This window comes from Netta rufina (genome assembly GCF_964035555.1).
Source record: "Netta rufina genome assembly, chromosome: 1".
NCBI lineage: Eukaryota > Metazoa > Chordata > Aves > Anseriformes > Anatidae > Netta > Netta rufina.
In genome coordinates this window covers 66,706,784-66,728,863 of record NC_140123.1, presented here as the reverse complement: position 1 = coordinate 66,728,863, position 22,080 = coordinate 66,706,784, and the positions used below count along the sequence as shown (strand labels likewise).

At 38.1% G+C, this 22,080-nt stretch overlaps 1 protein-coding gene across 1 annotated transcript; it reads left to right on the top strand.

The window, feature by feature from the left end:
- Positions 1-2,614: 2,614 nt before the first annotated feature.
- Positions 2,615-22,080, top strand: LOC311209380 (interleukin-1 receptor-like 1; the record flags this gene model as incomplete). Its single annotated transcript, XM_084286677.1, has 10 exons — positions 2,615-2,681; positions 4,860-5,061; positions 5,361-5,529; positions 5,617-5,779; positions 8,344-8,412; positions 10,359-10,491; positions 10,577-10,728; positions 17,504-17,644; positions 18,317-18,475; positions 21,734-22,080. The coding sequence occupies 10 exons, from the start codon at positions 2,615-2,617 to the stop codon at positions 22,078-22,080; spliced, it is 1,602 nt and encodes a 533-aa protein (XP_084142803.1).

Below are 22,080 nucleotides of genomic sequence, written 5' to 3'. Positions count from 1 at the left end.
TCATCTGGTCCAACCTCCCGCCAAAGAGGGTCACCTAGAGCACATTGCACAGGATGGCATCCAGGCAGGTTTTGAATAATTCTAGTGAAGGAGACTCCACAGCCTCTCTGGGTGGCCTGCTCCAGTGCTCTGTCACCCACACAGTAAAGAAGTTTTTCCTCATACTCAGTGGGAGCTTCCTGTGCTTCAGTATGTGTCTGTTGTCTCTTGTCCTGTTGCTGGGCACCACTGAAAAGAGTCTGGCCCATCCTCTTGACACCCTCTCTTCAGATATTTATATGTGTTGATGAGATCCCCTCTCAATATTCTCTTCTCCAAGCTAAACAGTCCCAGCCCTCTCAGGCTGTCCTCATATGACTGGTGCTCCAGTTCCCTACTCACCATTGTAGCCCTCCTCTGGACTCATTTCAGTAGCTCCATGTTCGTCTTGTACTGGGGAGTCCAGAACTGCACACAATACTCCAAATGAGGCCTCACCAGGGCTGAGTAGGGCAGGATCACTCGACCTACTGGCAACGCTCTTCCTAATGCACACCAGGACACCATTGGCCTTCTCGGCCACAAGGGCTCATTTCTGGCTCATGGTCCACTAGGACCAGCAGGACAGCCCCCAGCCTGTACTGGTGCATGGGGTTATTCCTCCCTAGGTGCTGAACCCTGCCCTTGCTTTTGTTGAACTTCATGAGGTTCCTCTCAGCCCAACCCTCTGGCCTGTCCAGGCCCCTCTGAATGGCAGCACAGCCTCAGCGAGTCCTTCCAGCTTTGTGCCATCAGCAAACTTGCTGAGGGTGCTCTGTCCCTTCATCCAGGTCCCTGATGTGTAAATTGAATAAGACTGGGCCCAGTACTGACCCTTGGGGGATACCACCAACTACAGCCCTCCAGCTGGACTCCTGAGCTGTTGTGTTAAAAAGTAACTTCTAAATATCTATTAATTTGGCCTAAGATTTCCTTAAAATTAAAGAAGTCAATGAACTGCAGGTGCTTGTATGTGGTGCTTTTCTAAAGAAAAAAAAAGCTCTAAAAAAAGCTCTTTCTAAAGCTCTAAAGAGAATGAGCAGCTCCTCACACAAACTGTTTCTAGGAGATCCTGGATGGTCACTGACTTCCTATAACAGGCATGGCAACAACCTCGCTGGGATGATGCATTTTTGGTCTAAACCTCGTATTTCCAGTAATTTGTGAGTATCCCTGCAAAACACCTACACTGAAACACTCATGCTTTTCTCTTCCAACACTACATTTTTTTTTAGAGTTTAAGAATAAATCCCTGGGTGTAATTAAACTTTAAAACAGAAGAAGTTTCCCACATCAATATAAAAACAATGGCATTTCTGAAAGAAATTTCAAAATTAAGCATTTCAAAATTAAGCTTGTTCTGAATTTCAGACTTGGCACAAATGTAGGCCAGTGTTTGTTTAGTCTGGAAATCTTTGGCACCAAAATAAAAATTCCTTGCAGTTAATGTGACGACAGTACTTACGCTGCCTGTATTTTTTTTTGCCTATTTTTTCACTGGTGTTCCTGTGCTTTCTATCCGTGGGATAAATTATAACTCACTGCTAACTTGCTTTCTCTTTAAAACTTATCTGCCATCTGTTGCACCCACTCCTTCATTATATGTGATAGCAATAGCCACCACTCTGTAATCTGCAGTTACAGATAACATTCAAGTGAAATCTTTATTAATGGTAAGTAGAATTCTTATGATTGCTTAATAGATCTGGATTGCATGTGTGCTGTTTCCTGGGATATTCACAGATTAGGTCAAAAATAATGTCCACAAACCAATAACCAATTTCTGAGATAAAGTGTTTTTCTGGAGGGTTCCTGAGCCACACTGCCAGCTGCTAGTTGCATACACCTAATTATAGGAGGTGTATGTCAAATAAACACAAATAAAAACATCAGTGAGGCACAGGATCTGCCCTACTACTATTATGTGAGGATAATATATATTCCTTTACCTACCTTTCCAGTTCATTTCTTCACTTACCCTTCAGGTTTGCATTGCTGATGGTGCTCGTCTGTTTCTATTCTTGCCGCTAAACCCTTACCTATGAGAACCTGTCTCTGAAGATACCTCCACAGAAAACAAAGCAGGTGGTGTGCAACTACGCAGTAGATTGGATGTAAGCTTAACTCAAAATCAAGGTATGTATTTTCAAATCCATGATCTGTCTTTTTCTAAATCAAGGTATAATTTTTCACAGTTGACTATGAAGAAGGTGCCAAAGTACATATGCCTTCCTTAAAAATAAAAATAGGAAAAGAAAAACAACAACCAAGGAAGAATAGGCTTCTGTATGAGGCCTGCCATGGCAGAGTAATTCCCCCACCCTCAAATCAAACTAAGTCATAACAGTAGTTTCGATGGAACATCAGTTGTTGCATTGACTGTAGCACAAAGAGCATCACCTCAAAGCTGTAGAATTGCTATTACAGGCACACACACATGTTCTGCACAGAACAGCCCACATGACTCAGCTTATCTCTGCATGATGCTGTTATCTGCCAGTAGATGTACATCAGCAACGTGGCAATAGCATAACCGATGTAGTAAGAGCATATTCTGAGATATCTTTATTTTATTTTTTTCCTTTGGTTTAGAAATATGGTGGGGTATGTACATTTGATATTCCTATCTACCTTCCTCTTGGTTTCCGTGACATCAGAATCATGTGAGTCGCATTTAAAATTTATTTTCTAATTAATTTTATTCTGCATAAGTGTTTAAGATGGTACTGAATTAATATTTTTTAACCTAAAATTAGCTAGTTTATCTCAAACCATTGATCACAGCTTAAAAGTTAGCTCTACACGTTGTTTTCTCCCTATATTAAAATGCACAGAGTAGTGTCCATTTCTCTGACATTAAGTATAGGTTCTACTTTTGCTCTTTGGCATGTCTGCAAGCAGAAGGAAAAGGTTTCTTAGATTTAGAGTAGCTGATATTCCTGGCCCCAGCTGGGCAAAGTCTCTCAGAGCATGCTTAAATCACACTGAGCAGGTTTAACACATGCACTTTGTTGCACAGTTCTAGTGGCCCTGCAATCATTTCCTACCAGTGAAACAACATTATATAGCACTCACATTGTACCTGGTCTCCAGTTGCACTGCATATTTTTCTGAAAAACAGTGTAAGATACAATCTTACACTTAAATATCTTAAATATTAAATATTTCCCTGTATTCTCAATTTTACAATATGAATAATAATTTTTAGAACAAACTAGATCTATTAAGAGATCGAATTCTGCTGAAGAATTAACCAAGAAAATTTTTGCAGATGTCACTGAGTTTACATAAGGCCTCCCATTTTATCTTTGTTTCCTTTCTTTTATTTTTTCCTGAAGAGTGCTGTACTTCCACTATGTTCCTCCTTTGGTGGGGCAAGAAAGGACTTGTGGGTGGGAATGCTGTTACAATGATGGACTCAGGGTTGTGTATACCTGATGTGGATAATTTAGGTGTCTGAGTAAATGAGTCTATATGTAATGTCAATGGAGAAAGACCACTTCAGAGAGAATGGGAAGGAAGAATGAAGAAGGACTCACCCATGACGTGATCTATGCATGCATCTAAAGCCAGGCAGTGCTCCCCCAAAGTGTCATTTTTGATAGAGATTCTCTGTTTTGATTAGCTATTTGGTTACATCATCTTTTGATTAGCTTTTTGGTTACAACATCATTTGGTTACATTATCCCTGGAAGTCTTCAAAAGACGTTTAGATGTAGAGCTTAGGGATATGGTTTAGTGGGGACTGCTAGCGTTAGGTCAGAGTTTGGACTCGATGATCTTGAGGTCTCTTCCAACCTAGAAATTTTGTGTGTGATTCTGTGTGTGATCTCATTTTCTTGCTCCCTCATTTACTGTAGCTCTTGTACTGATATGCCCAGTTTCTATCTTTGCCAATTTTCTCATGTTTCTCTTCTCCAAAACTGCATTTGACCTTCAGACTAGAGTTTCTATGTTCAGAAGTCAGTTTACAGTTCAGGTAGCAGGGCACTTAAATAGCTGTCAAAATGCCTGTTTCAAATTTCTCTGGACCAGTTTCAGTATTCAAAAGTTTATTCAAAAATACATGCAGTTTCTTTAATTAAAAATTAGTTCCTTATGCCCAACTTTTTTTTTTTCTTTCTTTTTTTTTTTTTTTTTCTTTTTAATTTTTATTTCTTTATTCCCAAGCTGTTTACTCCTCTGCTTACTCCTCTCATTCCTCTCTGGTGTCTTCAACTTTTCATCTGATTCTTCCTTTCAGTCTGTTGCATTTTTTTTTCTTCACATTTTCATGATTTTAAGAAAGAAGCTCTTCTGTTTGTTGTTGTTTTTATCCATTTTCTGCATTGAAAAGGTATAGCAAAAAATCCCCTCTGTTATGTAAATAAATATTATTACCAGAGTATGGAAAGCTAAGTTTATAAAACACTATTAAAACCAATACTTTTCTTTGTGAAAGATTCATGTTTAGAACTCTGCTTTGAATAAATACAGGATTTCAAGCAAAGATTTGCATGAGTTCATTTCAACCAATCATACTTTCCAATTTAAAACTTTTTTTTTTTTAACTATATGTCTGCTTTGAACCCAGGTATTTTTGTTTGTTTGTTTGTTTTCTGTCCCACACACTATTTTTGCATGTCTTCATAGTCTTCATAACTGACGAAGATTTTGTTTTGTTTTGTTTCTTGAAAAAAATCTACTGGGAATTCATTTGCTTTTCATTATCTCTGAAAGCCTGGGGATGGTATTAGAGGCATTTGAATGGCCTACTGATCCAGAAATGCTAAGGTCTCCTCAGTCTTCAATATGAATAAGGTTTAATTCATCTGAGATTTTAATATTTTGTTCATTTGCAGATGATGCAATGGAAGGTGAGGCTTTAGTTGTAAAATGTCCCCGAGGAAATTCAGCTGTGAAAGTCACCTGGTATCACACAGACACTAAGAAAATAATTCCCCAAGAAGAAGAGGGATCACGAATATTTTCATTAGGAAGATTTCTCTGGTTTCTGCCAAATTCTGTAGAAGATTCTGGAAACTATACTTGTGTTACACATTAGTAAGTAGAATATTAAAAAGATAAAAACTTAAGATTTGGGGAAAAAAAAAGCATAAGTATTTTAAAAATACATTTTGATTATTATCTGTGCAAATTATGTGATTTTGATGGTGTATGGAAATTTATTTAACTTTCATTCTGCAATTGTTATTTTTATAACAGGCCCAGTAAAAATCAATATGCAATCAAAATATAGTAACCACACATGTGCTTTTAAAACAAGACTCACATGTTACAAATATTCATTCTATTCCATATAATAATACTGTCATTAAAATACCTTCATTCATTTCTTAAAGCCCGAATAATAGCACAAAAGAGTTCAACATGAGCGTGAAGGTGCATCCGTACAAGGAAGGAATATGTTTCCCAAGCCGGATACTTTATCCAAATGACACTAGAAGTGGAAAAATTGTTTGTCCTACATTTGACAATTATAAGAATGCTACTATGATCCAGTGGTATAAGGTAAAGAAAATCCTGATGGTGCCAGCTGTAGATCAGATTACTGTGAGAAGTTATTTGCAGCCAAATAAAGAAAGCTGTCTTTTCCAGGATTGCAGACCTCTTCAGGGGGAGAGATATTTGAAGAAAGATAAATATATTTTTATTAGTGACTTGACAAAGGAGGATGATGGTTATTATACTTGCCATTTTACCTACACTCACAGAGGAAATGTGTTCAATGTGTCAGCTACAAGGATCTTTATAAGTGAAGGTAAGACAGTCATTTTCTAGCTCGGTAAAGTAGAAAAGATTATCATCTCCTTAAAGGAAATGAAACTCCTTGTACAATATCACCAAAAATAAATAAATAAATAAATAAATAAAAATATCTTTGGTTGGTTAGTTATATCTTCTTAATGAAACTTTAGCTCAACTTTTTTTTTTTTTAGATGAATTTTGTGGGAGGGAATTCCAAAGGAGAAAGCTGGAGATACAGTCAGACCTGTCCACGTTTGTTTTCTTGGTAACATTTTCTGAGGGCTCTGGTTTCCTGCTGCAGTTGGCAGGGCTCATATTTTTGAGGTGAAGGGTCTTTTTTGTGGGTTACCACAAAGCTCCACTTTATATTTGTTTGGCAGGAAGAAGGACCTTAGCTAGCGACAATCTGGTGATCTCTGGATCACTGATATGGTGATGGCATACAACTCAATACCTGCTGCCCCATCTTGATTATCTAGCATTTATTTTATAGTTGGACTGGAAAAAAAAAAAAAAAAAGAAAAAAAAGAAAAGAAAAAAACTTTTAGATTTCTGTTGACTGAGATAAAATGAGGGACATATATAGATGGAAAATTAATGGAGCTCCGTGATTACTGTCTTTGTTAATTTGAAAGTGTCCATCATAGCTGAGTTGTGTGGACCTAGGGGTGTTTCTAGGATTCAATGTCCTCAGGGAGGCCTTGAATTTTGATGGCAGTCAGGGAAGAGCATGCCAGCAATCAGCAGTGCCAGACTGCATCAACTTACAAGACTTCAAAATGTGTTTTCATTCTGCAATAAGATCAATACATATATATATATATATATATATATATATATATATATATATATATATATATATAATTTTTTTGGCGAAACTAAATAATGTTCATTTGCAGACCGACATCACAACTGTTTGTTGTTGGAAGATGCCCAACTTTATGGAAAAGATACTGATCTGGAGTGTAGAAGCCTTGATTAGTTTTTGCTGATGTACCCAGATCTCAGTAGCAGAGTTTGTTCCAATTATTCTGAGTTGGATAGAAGAGATTTGAGCCAAGAGCTAATATGGTAGTTTAGGAGGCGCCACACCTTTTCTCCGCGTCTTCCATGTAATACCCTGTTGGTCTACATGACAATCTCTGCCTAGCATTCCATTTTTGTTTGAATGTACTTTCATTAAAACTTTTCTAACCAGTCAAGAATTTTGTTCTGCTTGGGTTATAACAGAAATAGCTATTATTTATTTGGCACAAAGCCACCTAAAATTACACAAATCTTTGTTGCATCTAGACAGATTATTTCATTTCAAAGATAATCTGGCTTTTTAAATAATTCTGAAAGAAAAGATTGCAACATAACATGTGAAGTCTCAGAGTGGTCTGTTGAGTCTGCTTTTTTTACCATTCAAAATAATTAACAGCATCATTCTTGACTTCTTATTAGCCCTTAAAATTATTATGCCGGATGAGTAAAGCTGTTACATGTTGTTAATATTGGTTTATGATGTAAATCCCCGTTGCCTTGCAGATCCATGCTGTCCCAGAGGATATTCTGCCTCTGAATGCCAGCATCTAAATGCTTAGCATTGTCAGCAAGCTACGAAATTTCTGCATTTCTCCAAGTTCAGATCCGGCTAAAGAAACTTAGACATGGTTAGGATAAATAAAGAGAATGGCTTTTCTGGCAGCCTGGGAAAGTGGTGCTAAATATGTTCTTACGGATTTTTTAGGGAAATATTGTTATGGGATTTACAGAGGTGCCTTGAGAAGGAAAAGCTTATAATGAGGGAAAGGATAGCAAGCCATGTGTTTGGAGTGTGATGTATGCAACAGTATGAATGGTAAGAAAAGAAGCAAAATACAACACAGGAAAAAGATGCCTAACTGAAGCATCTGGATGTAGTTTGGGACCTGCCCATATCAATTATTACTGGAGATGAAACGTAAGAATATCAGAAGAAAAGAAGCACTCCTAAAAGCTAGTGGCAAGGGATGTTCAGTGTGAGGGAAGACAGATGTAAGAGGGAGTGGTTGTGTGCAGCACCAGTGTGTAGGGAGCCGGATGTGCTCAACGTTGGGAACAGAAGTCAACAGAGGCAGGCATCAGGGGAAGTGGGACTGTATGTCATATATTGCACAGAAGTGTATATTCTAGCTATTCCATATCATGGATAGGAGTCATTTCTCAAATGTCTGAAGGAATTTCATTTAAAAACAAAATTAGCAACTGAGAAAACACGCAACTCCCAATATTAGCTTTTTTTTTTCCCCTTCCACTCAGCATCTAAAAACAGTATTTGAGAAACTGAAACTTTTCCTTGCTCTTTATGTACAAATGTAAAAATCAAACAGGCAGAAAATATTTAGACTATTGACTTGTACTGTCTCACCAAAAATATCTGGTCATAGGAATAAAATCAGATAACACTGACAGGAATGTGAAGCACTGTTGTAATGTTTGCAAATCTACTTCAAGATGCTAAAGCATTATCAGTACAAATGATAGTCATTATTTTACAAAATGAAATTTCAAAACTTTCTAATCTATACTTCCTTCTCTCTTTAATTTCTAAAGCAAAACACCTGTCTCTACCTGCTCAAATTTTGTTTCCAAAAGAAAAAGATGTGATAGAAGTAGAGCTTGGTAAGTACAGATCTTAAATTGCTTTTAAAACAGTTTGTGATGGCCTAATGAACATGGGGATCTTGAAGAATTAATTATGGAAATGTTCATTACTTTTTTTTTTCTTTTTTTTTTTTTTTTTTTTTTTTCACTGTAATTTTAACCAGATTTCATGCACCCCAAGGCAGAGATGTGAAGTTAGGAATAACTGATAGGGTAATGCTTAGGCATTAAGCAGCAATTTCAGGACTTAAATAGTTTATTCTACTTTCACTGGGATAAACTAGGATAACTCACATGGTCAATTATCACATCTCAGCTGAAAGTGTGACAGCTTCCATGCACTTCAAAGAGGGCCTTAACTAACCCCTTTGAAACTGATGGTATCCTTAAGAGAGGATAGATGCGTGATGGTATCCTTAAGAAAGAATGACGGTAAGAGAGAAAGACAGAGCAACTAGAGATACTCTTTACTTGTGATTCTGGTCTGGACATAGCAGCTGCATCTCTGTTGATGAATGAATGAGAACAAGGGACTAGTCATTGGTCCTGCCATGGTGGCTGGCACTGAGCAGATTGCTCTGATCGAGGGGTGAAAGAACCAGGGACTGAACAAGCAAATAGTAGGCTGAACAGCTCTTGGTGCAGAACATGTGCCCTGTCTCCCATTTGTTTAGGACTGGGGATGTTCTCCATGGTTCAGATTCTTCACCCCTTGTAACTTGTGGTAGGAGCAAGGGCCATCTAGGTTCTTTCTTTGTATAGTCAATGGAGAAAGATGGGCTTCTCCAGAAAGTGACTCTGCCCATCTGAAACATTAATAGGTTGCCTAAGAAGCCTGTCTCCCAGGGGAGGTAGGATGAATCTGGGTCACTGGGAGCTGGGATCACAATTACAGTTCCACAGTTTCTGCCCTCCAGCACTTGTCCTACAGCAAGACTGCTCTAACAGCATCTACCTTGGGGGACCTGGGCTCAGGCTCCTTTTCATGTAGGCTTGTATTCCTGTTCTTTTTTTTTTTTTCTTCTTTCCTCCAGTTTCTTTGTCACTCAGAATTAGTGCACCAGATGGCTAGTCTTTAATATTCTCTGTGCTCTGCCTAACCTTCTCGGACAGTATGTAATCTTGCAATGACAGATTAAAAGTAAAGTAAAATTAGGTAAGAAAAATAAGATTAAAAGTAAAGTAAATTTGATTAACATCTAGAAAATACTTTCTGTACTGGGTCTATTATATCCTCTTTGCAGAACTGAAAGGACTTCTCCGTGATCCTTATTACCAATTCAGGATGTAAATTATAAAATTTGTTAACCTTATCTAAGCCCTGCTTTGATGCAGATTAACATGGAAATAATTTTAATAGTTTTAAAAATAAATAAAATAAATAAATAAAATAAATAAAAGTAGTTTTAATTATATTTTCTTCCAGTGCAACAGTGACTTTTTTTTCTGGAATAAATATTTCCTGATGGCAAATATATCGTAGGACATTTCCTGTTTTAGTTTTGGTTGGACTAGTTTGCTCTAGTCTTGTCCAGTTTGAATAAAATCCAAGATAAGAATCAGCAAACAAGACAAGTGAAATACTGTATGCTGAAATTAAATTATGCTATTTTCATATGTCTGTATGTAAACTAGCATTTCCTTTCCATACTCCTCAATAGTTGATTAGTTGTGTTAAGCATCACAAGTAAAGTCTACTTTCCTTTCACAGTAACATATACAAATAATTCCTTTTATAATCCTTGTTAATGTATTAGATATTTTGTTAATATCTCCATTTACTATTTCAAGTCCTTCCTATGCAACATTTTCTCTAGGTTAACTCAGAAATATGTCAAAATTGCTAAGGTAAAATCAAAAGTGATATGGAGATTTATAGAAAAAGATGTTATGAGGAAAATAATGTTATATGTTACATATATTTTACATTGAGGAATGTTTACAGCTCTCTGAATCTTGGTTAGGTGCTCCATTGTCTCTGAAATGTCAGGCCCGTCTGGGGATTAAGAAACAGCCTATAGGTGTTGTCTCATGGGATGTGGATAACAACCCAGTAATATACACAGATACTTCAAGATTTCATGAAGAAACTCATTTGTAAGTACATATAATGTGGAATAATCCTTTTCTTAATGCAAATTTTGTTTAAGAGTAGCCAATACCAACTCTTTCTCTCTATTAGTTTTGAAGGACAAGCACGAGAATATTACAAAGAGGCAACTTTACACATCAGTGAAATAAAAGAGGAGGATCTGCAGTCAAATTTCACATGTGTAGTGGTGAATGAAATGGGAAATACAAGGGCCACGGTGACATTACAACTCAAAGCACAATGTAAGGGTAGAATTTGTTCATTTTGTTTTCTTACATACTTAACTCTCAATTTGAAATACATTGGTGGTTTTATTTTTATTTTAAATTTATTTTGCATGTTTATTTTTAAATTTTATTTATTTTCTGCTGGTAAGAAAGTTTGTTGTTTAGAATTAAAACCAGTCTTCATCCTCCCTACATCTTCAAATTAATGGCCAAGTTCTTGTGGCTTCCTTAGGCTATGAAATGCCTTGGTGTAAATTCTGCTTTGGGGGAAGGAAAAATGGTATCAGTGAGAGATTAAATGTGCAGAGCAGGACAGTGCACCACCCATGTGACAAGAATAACCTAGGATATTCCTGCCCTCTCCCTCTAAGTGCCACTGAGCTCACTCTGTGCCACACAGAGATGAGAGTGACAATTTGAAGGCTTTCTCTCGGTTTCATTTTGAAATGCATTGTTCTAGTCATTTCTGCTGGAGAAGGAGAATTAAGGTCAGTGAATGGTGGGATTGTCTTTATCAGTTATGGGAATTTTTTGTTAGGGATGGTCAAATCCCTGAATTGTTGCCAAATCACTAAGTTTGATTCTTATGACAGGAGTGGTGGTCAATGGTTTCCTCTCTTATCCCTTCAGATGGGCTGAACCACCTTGAGATGAAATCCCACGGCCTTTAAGATTAGGGATTAGTTTTTTATGAGAATGAGTAAAATCAAGTTTATTTTGATCACAGGATTTGCACAATTACACGTCCTGCTGTCTTCTTGACTGTTCCTAACTGCCTACAGGATTATGGCTTCAAGCAGAGTCATAATTCTGTGCTGCAGCCTAGACTAGACGGGATGTAGTTGATTTATAATGGAGAAGGGAGCATCATTGAGGAGGGTAGCCCAGAATTCCCTAGCGGAAGGTGAGAGGGGATGTTCTGGCTGGATATTACTGGGTGAGTGAGAGCGTGGCCTCTCTCAGGAGGCTGGGCACACGTCAGAAGTGTGCCAAGTTATGAGTGTGGGAATGTACTTACCATGAAGGGGAAGGAAACTGAGTAACACTTCCTGTTCACTCTAGTTCAGTCAATGCAATCATTTATCGACCCTATACTGCAAACTAGAAGAAGGAAAGGCTGCATGAAGGAACAAGTATATTTGATATTCCATATTTGTGAAGTGATTCATTAAATCTTATTTCTGCTGTAGACAAATCTTATTTTATTTTTATCCATAGGTCATCCGTAAATGTTCAGGAAAACTCTTGACTGTGACACCCTTTGCAACAGCCTATTTTATGTGGATGTCTATGCCTTTCTTGTTGCTGCTATTGTCAAGATGCCTGCTTCTGCTACTCCTCATCACTGTTGGTGTGAGCAAGGCTAAATCCAGAAATGGCTGTGCACTGCTTTGATTTTCTTTACTTGCTCCTCATACAGTTCAGCAATATATTTTCTAAAACATTGGTAGCTTGCCTCTGAGTATAATGAAAATGCTGCATAGATGTCTTGTGCCTCACATCTTGTAAATGTGTAATAAAGACATGTACTCTTCTTTTTTGTTTCTTTTTGTTTTAGATGATTTTTTTTTTATTTTTTTTTATATCTATGGTCATCTCTTAGTTTTTCTTACAGCATAACTCATGTCTCCTAGCTACTGTCTGTTATTGTGCTTTTTACACAAGTTTCCTCTCTGTATTGTGATTTTTTTTTTTCCCTAAGTTTTTTAGTATGGGTTACATTGTTATTATTTGTAGCACAAATCTGCGATAGGAAGTAAGAGATCAATAGATGGTGCATTTATTACTGAAGTTACTTGCAGAAACTGCATGGACTAGTTAAATTGTGTTTAGCAGCACAGGTGGCAGGTTAAAGAAGGAAACAAAGATGCTGTAGGTGACTGCATTTAAGTTCCTCTGCTTGAATCTGTTCCATCTTACAGTCTTCAAAAATGCTGAATGAATAAATCACCACATAGAAATTTTCCTGGGAAACCAGGAATTAAATCTAATCTTCTCAGTCATAATCAAATACTTTAAGAACTAGCTCATTTTTAGCAGTATCTTTATAACGAATTTTAGCAATTTGATTTGTTAACAGTTGTCACCTACATAAGAATTACTAATTGCCAGAGAGGAGTGAAGAGAAAATATGGGGTTTCTGTCAGAGTCAGAGTCAGCTGTTTGGTTTTGTCTCCATGACAAACAAAAATACTAAATACTGCCAGGAAAGGACAATATGAAACCCTTCCTTCAAAATTATTTCCTGTCTTTTCCCTCCCCACTTTGCCTGAGGCTGTTTGGTATCTTCTGACTCCTTTACTAACACTAGCTCATAAAAAAATACCCTTTATGTCTCATAATGGTTTTAATACCTTAAAGCAATTAGTATTTAAAGTAATACCTTTTAGTATTAGCCCATGACAAGGGCTGTCTCATTTCCTCCAGATCTTTCAATCCTGTGCCTCCATTTATAATCCCAGCGATGGTGATCATCCCATGTTTTACATTCTCCCCCTGCCACAAGACACAATCTCTGATGTGCTCTGAGATCATCTCCATTACTTCTCTGTATGGTCAGTATAAGGAATTTGCAAAAAGTTTTCATTACATTTCTTCCTCCTTTCCTGGCCAAGATGTAGCTAGTCTTACTGGACACCTGGCAAGAGGCAGCAACTCTGCCTGCAGCTAAACTATGTTACCCTCCACAGCCGCTTGATGTCTCTCATGCTGGAATATACCACCTCCTTGCACCACAGTGCTGGTGTCCAAGCCAGCTCAGATCACTGATAACTGCAGTGGGTAAATGCGTTGCTGTCAGGATTGTGGTGGGAGGTGGCACGACACCGTTAACCCCTGACAGGGAAGCCATGACAAGTGGAGAAACACTGGAAGTTTTAACTCTTTCTACCAGCACAGCTCAATCAGGACAAGAACATTACCTCAGCATCACATCTAATCTGTCTTCTCAGGAATTCAGAACCTGTCAGAATATCTCCCAAGTGTTTACCTTTTTATTAACAAATAAATTGCCGCTAGCTTCTAGTTCTTCATGAAATCACAGAATGGTTTGGGTTGGAAGGGACTTTAAAGATCATCTAATTCCCTGCCATGGGCAGAGACACCTCCCACCAGACCAGGCTGTCCAAAGTCCCATCCATCCTGGCCTTGAACACCTCCAGGGATGGGGCATCCACAGCTTCTCTGGGCAGCCTGTTTCAGCCTCTCTTCATAGGAGAGGTGCTCCAGCCCTCCAACCATCCTTGTGTCCCTTCTCTGGACTCATTCTATAGGTCCTTCTTGTGCTGGGGTCCCCAGAGCTGAATACAGGGTTCCAGGTGAGGTCTCACAAGAGTAGAGCAGAAGGGGACAATCACTTCCCTCGCCCTGCTGGCTATGCTGCTGCTGCTGCATCCCAGGATAAGGTTGGCTTTCTGGACTGCAAGTGCACATTGCTGGCTCATGGTGAGATTTTTCTTCATTCAGGGCTTGTTAAATAACTGGTGGTTGTGTTTCATGGTTCTGACGCACAAGTATTGTCTCATCTCCCCCTGGGCATTGCTCAATTCTCATCTGCAAAGAAGTGTAAAATGTCTGGGGTACCACAAATCCTTCTGGTGTGAATGTTCTGCTCTGGAGAATGCTTGAAATTCCAGTTGTTCTGAGAAGAGATAGAATTCATCCCAGCACATCAGGTCTGTTTTTCCTCAAAATTATTTAATGCTGTACCTAACATTTTATCTCATCTTCAGTAAAAAGATGTGGCCAGGAATTCCAGATCCAGACCTATGTCTTTGCTATCTGGAAGTGTGTTTTCTTTAGAAATTAAATTTAGAAAAATATGCAGTTCTTACAGAATCTGTCAGGAGGTGCCTTCAAATGTTCTTTTCTGACTTGTTTTCCCTGATAGTTCTGTGTTCCCATTGCTCTTAAATATCAATAAATAGTATTAAACTACAGTCAGCTTATGAACTTTCTGCTACTAAATAATGCAGTGAAGTCAAATCAAGCAGCAGGATTTGGTCAGTCTTGATCAGGGCCTCCAAAAGTGGCTTCTGGCCTTTGTCCCCATTGTCCTGAATATAGTCGATTTATTCCAGAGCAATGAGAGGCTGAGTCAGCCTTACTGGGAACTGAAACTGCTCTTCCAGAAAGACCACTGTGGAGATTCTTGTCTGAGGCTTTACAAGTTTTATAAGCACAGGAAATTTATCTTTTTTTTTTTTTTTTTTTTTTTTTTTTCCCCTGGACTTGGTCTAATAACTGCAAGGCCAAGTGTAAACAGCTTGTTTTAGGTTCATAATTGCAGAAGTTGTTGTTGTTGGAACCTGTTTCTTTTCTATTTGTTTTCTAAACAATTGCAAATCTCATAGTTCTTGTGGGGGTATTTTTCACCAGGTGCCTGATGGCTGGATGTTTCTTTCTCCCTTTAAATGGCAAAGAAAGAAACAAGAAGAGTGAAAATCATGTCAGATTTGTCTCATTTCCTACTAAGGGAACTGGAAAATGTACTTGCAAAACCTTTGTTTATCTAGCTTTTCAGTGGCATTTCTCAGGGATTTATTAATTAATGCTTTAATTTAAGGTTGTCTCCAGAGGTACTACTCAATGTACTGACTTATTCACCATCTCCTGGAGAAGCTAGGGAACCTGTAAATATCAATATATGAGACTCTTCACTGATATATATTTAATCCTATTTCATTCACTTAGGGCAAGTCCAAGAGAAGCTCTGGAATTGCTTCTTGGTGGTGGTAGTCTGTGCGTTCACCTGGTAGCTTGCTGGCGGCATTAAATCTACAATTTGTTCCACTGTGTCTTGCTGACTCTTTTGTAGAGAAAGTTGAGACTGGCCCAACAGACTGCTGTGACATGTAGCTCCTCAGGTGCTGGTGAACAGCCTATTGCTGTAGCCACGTGTGATTTGTGTATGTTTTGCAGGCAGAGGGAGGCAAAGCCCTGAAAATCTGATCCCTGTATAAAGCTGGTCTGGGTAGAGTTGCTACCAGCACATGTGAACACCGTCCACCAGCTGGGATGTTGTAAAGGGTGTCTACCGTGTGAGAGCCAGACCCCCAAATTAGTACTGCCAGAATGTCTATATTTCAATTTATGTGTGGCCAACACTCAGTGGACTATTTCTTTCCTGAGGCAAGGTAGTCTGACATCGCAGCATACCTCAAACTTCACTGTAAGACTGAAGGGATGGTTCTAGCCATACTCAGAACCAAGTTATTGCACCAGACAATTGTTATATTTACTACATTGTACTAAAAAAAATATTCATGTTGTCACTTTTATGCACTTTTAAAATCACTTTTGTGATATGCTATCTGGACTTTTCCATTTGCATTTCTTTTGGGGTCAAAGTTTGTCACCCACTCTGACTCTTCTGGAGGTATATATTTTTTAATCCAAATCTTTTTAGTGGTCTGAATCACAGAAAAGTCACCAAAGTGGTTGCATTATTACAACTATAAGACAATGAATCATCATGATGGATGGGAATAAATAGATTAAGAAGGTGGACTGCAAATGGAACTCTCTTAACTGGTTTATCTGTCAGAGAAAAATGTCTACGGAACTGCTCTGTGTCTGTGTGTTGAAACCAGGTGGAATTAATTTGGGTATTTTTATTTGCTTTGAAGCATATTTCTACTATGAGGCAATTGCTGTTAATCTTCCATCCAATGGAATAATGCTTCCTCTTTGTGTAATTGCTGTATACATATATTTTTAAATATTTTAATTTCAAATGTGGCTATCTAGAATTCACAGTGTTTTCTATACCAAATACTGTGAGAATTCAGTATGTCTGGGACATAGGTCAAAAATATCTCTTCAGCTTTTTGGGTGTAATAATCTGAGGATTAAGCTTCTAGCTTTCTAAACTGGAGAGAGCACACAATGACCTCATTTCTATCTCCCAGCATTTTTTTCTGCAGCAGAACCAGATGTCATCTAGAGGCTGCCCACATCTAGACTGACTTCTGCTATGCGAATCACAAAGAGAGAGGAGAAACAGGCAATTACAGGAAAATATCTGACTGGATTGCTATAGAAATATAGCAATCCCTAGAAGATATAGCTGTTCCCTAGAAGAGCGATAATCACAATAGCTATACTGTGAGCATATGATAGCACAAAGCTGATGACAGCCATCTTTGATAGCTTTCATCTCTGAGGATGAGGTGATTGGATTCAAGAGCTCTTCCTTGAGGGAAGCTGGAACTGCAGTGGATGACTTCTTTCTTCCCAGTTTTCCTTACTTGTCGTAGTTTTTTTATGCTCTTTGACCCTCAAAGGAAAAGAAGGGGGAGAATCTCATCTGCCACTGCCATAGTTTATCTTATTTTTAAGGCCAGACTTGTTCTGTTTTCCTGCTTGTCTTGTGTACTTTGTTCTTATCTTGCAGATTTTATTAATTGCACATGTTTCTCCATACCCTGTTTGCGCAACAATGCCCCAAGCCTCTGCTTGCCCCTGCATGGACGCTTACTGGTGTCAAGCTTGGGCTCAACTGCCTTGCAAAGTGATTGAACATTGTTGTTGAGCAAAATACTTAGAAACATTGCTCCCAGATGTGGTATTTAATGAGCTTTGGTCTGAGTGCAACACTCGCAGATATTAATTGTATACCGCTCAGTACACTTCTACTTTAGGGGTTCAACAGGCCTCTGTGCTGGCTACATCAGCTAGGGAAGGTAAAGGTCTTGTCTTCTTAGTTGTGAACTCCTTAAAACCATAGCAGATGTAAATATATGAGAAGCTAAGGCTGCAACTAACACTTCATTTCTCTTCTTTGCAGCAGATCATCCTAATGTCCTCATGATTGTTGGATTTCTAGTTCTGCTAGTGATAGTAGCAGTCTCTGTTGTACTTTATCAATTCTTCCGAATTGATATTGTCCTATTTTATCGGGAGATATTTCAGCCCTACTCAGTCAAAGATGGTGAGTAAGCATTGCATAAGAAAGTTTAAAGGACAGGAAAGGGCAAACCATGTGGAAACAGATAAATCTGATAGTTGTTTACTAACTCAAATGACACTTGAGCCTTATTCTTCACTTTCTCATGCTTCTTGAAATCATTTATATAAGGGGGAACAAGCATAGTTCTAGTAGTGCTTTGCATTCACTGCAGAACCGTGTATTGGTTCTATAATGATGTATTGCAGAAACAAAGGATTCAATCCTGGTTTCACTTTTTTTTTTTTATAAAAAAATATTTGTCATGAAATATTGAGTGACAGTGAAAATCTGATTTAACAGCCTATTATTCCACTGAAATAACAAACAATCAGACTCATCTCTATTTCATGTTAATATGCATTGATTAATTGAACTCTTATTTTATACACCATAAGATACAGCTTTCAGAATGCAGCAGTCAAATTCTCCAAAGCAGCAAATATATAAGACATAACAGTTCAGCATGGAAAACACAAAATGAGCACAGTCTCTGATTTCCAAACATGTATCCAAAGATGCACGTCATTATAATTATCAGGAAGATCTACTTAAATCTATTTCAAAGACTGTATAGTTGTTATTTTACTCAGCTTTACAATAGACAGCTCTAATTCATGTTAACAGAAGGCACTTTCCTCTTGCTCTACCTTGCAGATGGGAAGATATATGATGCATATGTGATCTACCCCAGAAGCTACGGCAATGAGGCTAATTTTGTGGAATATTTTGTACACCAAATTATGCCAGATATTCTAGAAAATAAATGTGGATATAAATTATGCATTTATGGTAGAGATACTTATCCCGGAGAAGGTGAGTTTCAACTCAGATAATGCACTGCATTACTTGTTAAGTTGGAGCAAGTTGTGTTCCTACATGTAGACCCTTTCATTCCTGAGTGGGCTGCTCATCTCATCAGCAGCTGTGTGTCTAATGTGTCAAGCAGGGTGACACAATGGCACTTTGTGCTTGTTGGTGTTCTATGAAAAGCAAGTTGTAGGTTGGGGACAGAAATTGTTTATCAACTTCTTGGGTGATGCAGGAAATGTGACTCGAAGTGTGACTCTCAGACATACACCTATTCTTTGGGTTGTGTAACTCTGCATTGCCACTGTCTGGGCAAAGCCATGACAAACCATTCATGAGTAGGCCTACAAGATACCAAGAGAAGAAAACCACAAAGTTGAAGAATTAACCTTGCTGTTATCACTCAGGGTTTTTCAACCTGTGACAAAGGATGTCATAGTTACAGGAAGTTCAGATTCTGTTCACAGAGATGACCTACTTTCATTTTTTACAATTCCCAGAGCTACTTCAAGAGACAATCTGTGTTCTCTATTCCCATTTCCTTGTCATCCAAAATGAATTTGTGTTAATTAATCTGTGTTAATTTTCACAAGGACAACCCTACACTCTCATATTAGCTGTCATCTAGATATTATCTGCTTTCCTCCAGGGCTTAATTGTCTGTCTTGTGCTCTGGTGTTCTGTGGACCACATGTTCTCTTCTTGTCGTAAAACAGGCATGAAACCAAAGATAGCCCATTCTGAGTTATACACTGCTAAAATCATCTGCATTGGACCAGATGTGACTCATTTGCCCAGATCTGGGCCAATATCTTCGATGTTCTCTTCTGACAAGTGGCAAAAGTTCTGCCTGGACTTGAGAAAAAACACTGCAACAAGAATGAAAAAAAAACAAAAACAAAAAACAAACAAACAAACAAAAAAAAACAAAAACAAAAACAAAAAAAAGCAAGAATTGCTGATCCAGACTATAGCTATCATGTGAGTTTCAGAATAAGGAACTAACATTGGCCCACAAAGATGTTAATGGCAGAAATTTATGCCACCTGCTTAGGTAATATTCTGTTTTGGGATGGTATTCTTAAACTTTCCTGGAGAAAATGGAGCACAGCGTGCAACTGAAATGCAGACTGGGACTAACAGGGATTCTCTTGGTTGAAAACAAAGACATTTTCATTGTGCAAAGGCATGAATGAATGCCTGTAGCCCAGGCAGTATGAAGACCCACCAAGTCAGCCTCGGACAACTAATAATTCCTTTTTTGACTCATTCAGTCTGATTTTACTGAAACTCTAATAATGTCTTGAGCATTGACTGTTGTCTTTTTCTCTTCGTGTTTATATTCACAGCCTTCTGCTTTTGTCTTCCTTGTTCACTTTCAAGTCCCCAAATATTTACACTTAGGTGGAAAAGTTATTCAGAATCAGTCTGTCATGGGGAGCACATAAAAGTTCCCTGCTTCCAGGCAGATGGACTTCACGCATACACTCCTCACTCTTGTTTACCTTGATTTTGATCTTGATTCTTTTGTTATCAGATTTCCAAATCTAAAACCTTACAGTTAAAATATGCTAAACACAGAGTAAATCAGGAGTATTATCAGTAAATACCACTGAGTTACTGTAAACTTTCATGAATATGTATCATATTATCTGATGAATCATCATTTTTCACCATTAAACTCCATGTATTTCCAGAAAACAAAATGCAGCAAGGATATAAAATGGGATTATTATTTGAATGGGATTATTATTTGAAGAAGAGTTCATGACTCTTGGTTTCAGAGGAAAGCTTTGTAATTTATAACTTGTGCTCTTCCAGTAATAAAAAAGATGAAGAGAATGATTCAAGCAACAAACAGCACTACACAGCTGTTGGACTTCCATTGGTTTTCCTAAATTCACTTTTGTTATTGTTGTTGTTGTTTCCTGTTCTTACTGATTAAAGGCATTTTCTGTGACTTATCTGTTGCCTGAAAGAGGTGTAAATGCAAGTATTACCCAGCAAAGGAAGAGGTTTCTGCTCCATTCTTTTCACGGTCCCATTGGCTTGCCCCAACTACATTCCTTGACACAGAATCTAACTAAACACTGTCAGAGCTGCTGTATCTGTAGCACACACACACACAAAGAGAGAAAATAACATAAAAATGATCATAAGAATGATGATACTTCACTGCACCAATGTTCTGTGCAGCCAAGTGTCCTACCTTCAGCAGTAACCATGGGCAAATTACTGTAAGAACAGTCTTTTCCTGACCCAGGAATTGCAAATGCTGGGCCTCTCTGAGACTGAGAAGACCCTTACAATGGGCTGGCAACCTCTAGCAAAGGAAAAGAGGTCACATATGCAGATGATAGATAATGTCTCTTAAAAGTGCCTTTAAAGAAGTATAACAGCTGTTTAATAAAGAGTGCTTTTATTAAATAGCTGTTACATCAAAATTCCTTAGCTCAGCTCCCACTTTGGGATTCTTTGGCCCAGCATCACATACTTCCAGTAAAACAACTCCAGTTTCCCTTCTGCAGACCACAGGAAACTCTTCTGACTGGGACAAGTATTTCACCAGATAGGTACTCATCTGCAGTGGACAGCAGGTCATTGAGAAAAGCAGATCCTAGATGTGGAGCTTTCTGAGCTGGCCCAGAGCTTGAGTTTTGTAGGTACAACACAGCTAACATCACAGTCCTAACTGTGGTTAATGAACTGTCCCTAACAGCTTTTCAGTGGGAAAGAAAAATACCTTTAGTCATGGTGATGATCAAATTCCCTGCAAGTCTGGATCCAGCCCTGTTGGGTTAACGTCTAAATTAGCACACTATAGCTCAGGAGTATTAGCACTCCCTCTACAGGAAAATAAGCCTCTTAGAAGTCACCCAAATGGATCCAAATGACTATTTTTTAATGGCTAAGTACTGAAGGATTGTTTTTTAGAGCACTAAACTGAAAGAATATGATGCCTTACATGCAAATTATTGACTAAGCACAAATTTGATGTAATACAGATCTACTGAGCTTGACCTGTGGATTAGAAATTCCTAACAATCCCTAACAGTGTGAAAATATTAAGATTTCAGCTAAAGAAAACATCTGAAAGAAAACTGATTACTGTGAGTTTTTTAATCTCTTTTTCTAATGAATAAACTGTATCTGACTGAAGTGAGACAGGTTTCTTTTGGTTGAAAAGCAATGGAAATGAAATGCCTATGCACAAAAGAGTCTATAAAAGAAATTTCAGTCTCACCATTTTCTCGTGCGTTGTAGATAAAGCCAGTGCAATTGAGAAGAGGATACAGAAGAGCAGACGGCTGATCATTCTTCTAACACACCAGCTGCTTAATTGTAAAGAATTTGCTTATGATCAACATGTTGCTTTATACGATGCCCTCATTCAAAACAATACAAAGGTGATCTTGCTGGAAATGGAGAGGATGGAGACGTATGAGACTCTTCAGGAATCTCTTAAATATATCATCAAGAAACAAGGTACTGTCAAATGGAAAGAACAGCACACTGTGCACCCACAGTCATCCAATTCTAAGTTCTGGAAACGTGTGAGGTACCTTATGCCACTGAGACTCAGGTCATCATGCTCAGTTAATGCTGTATGA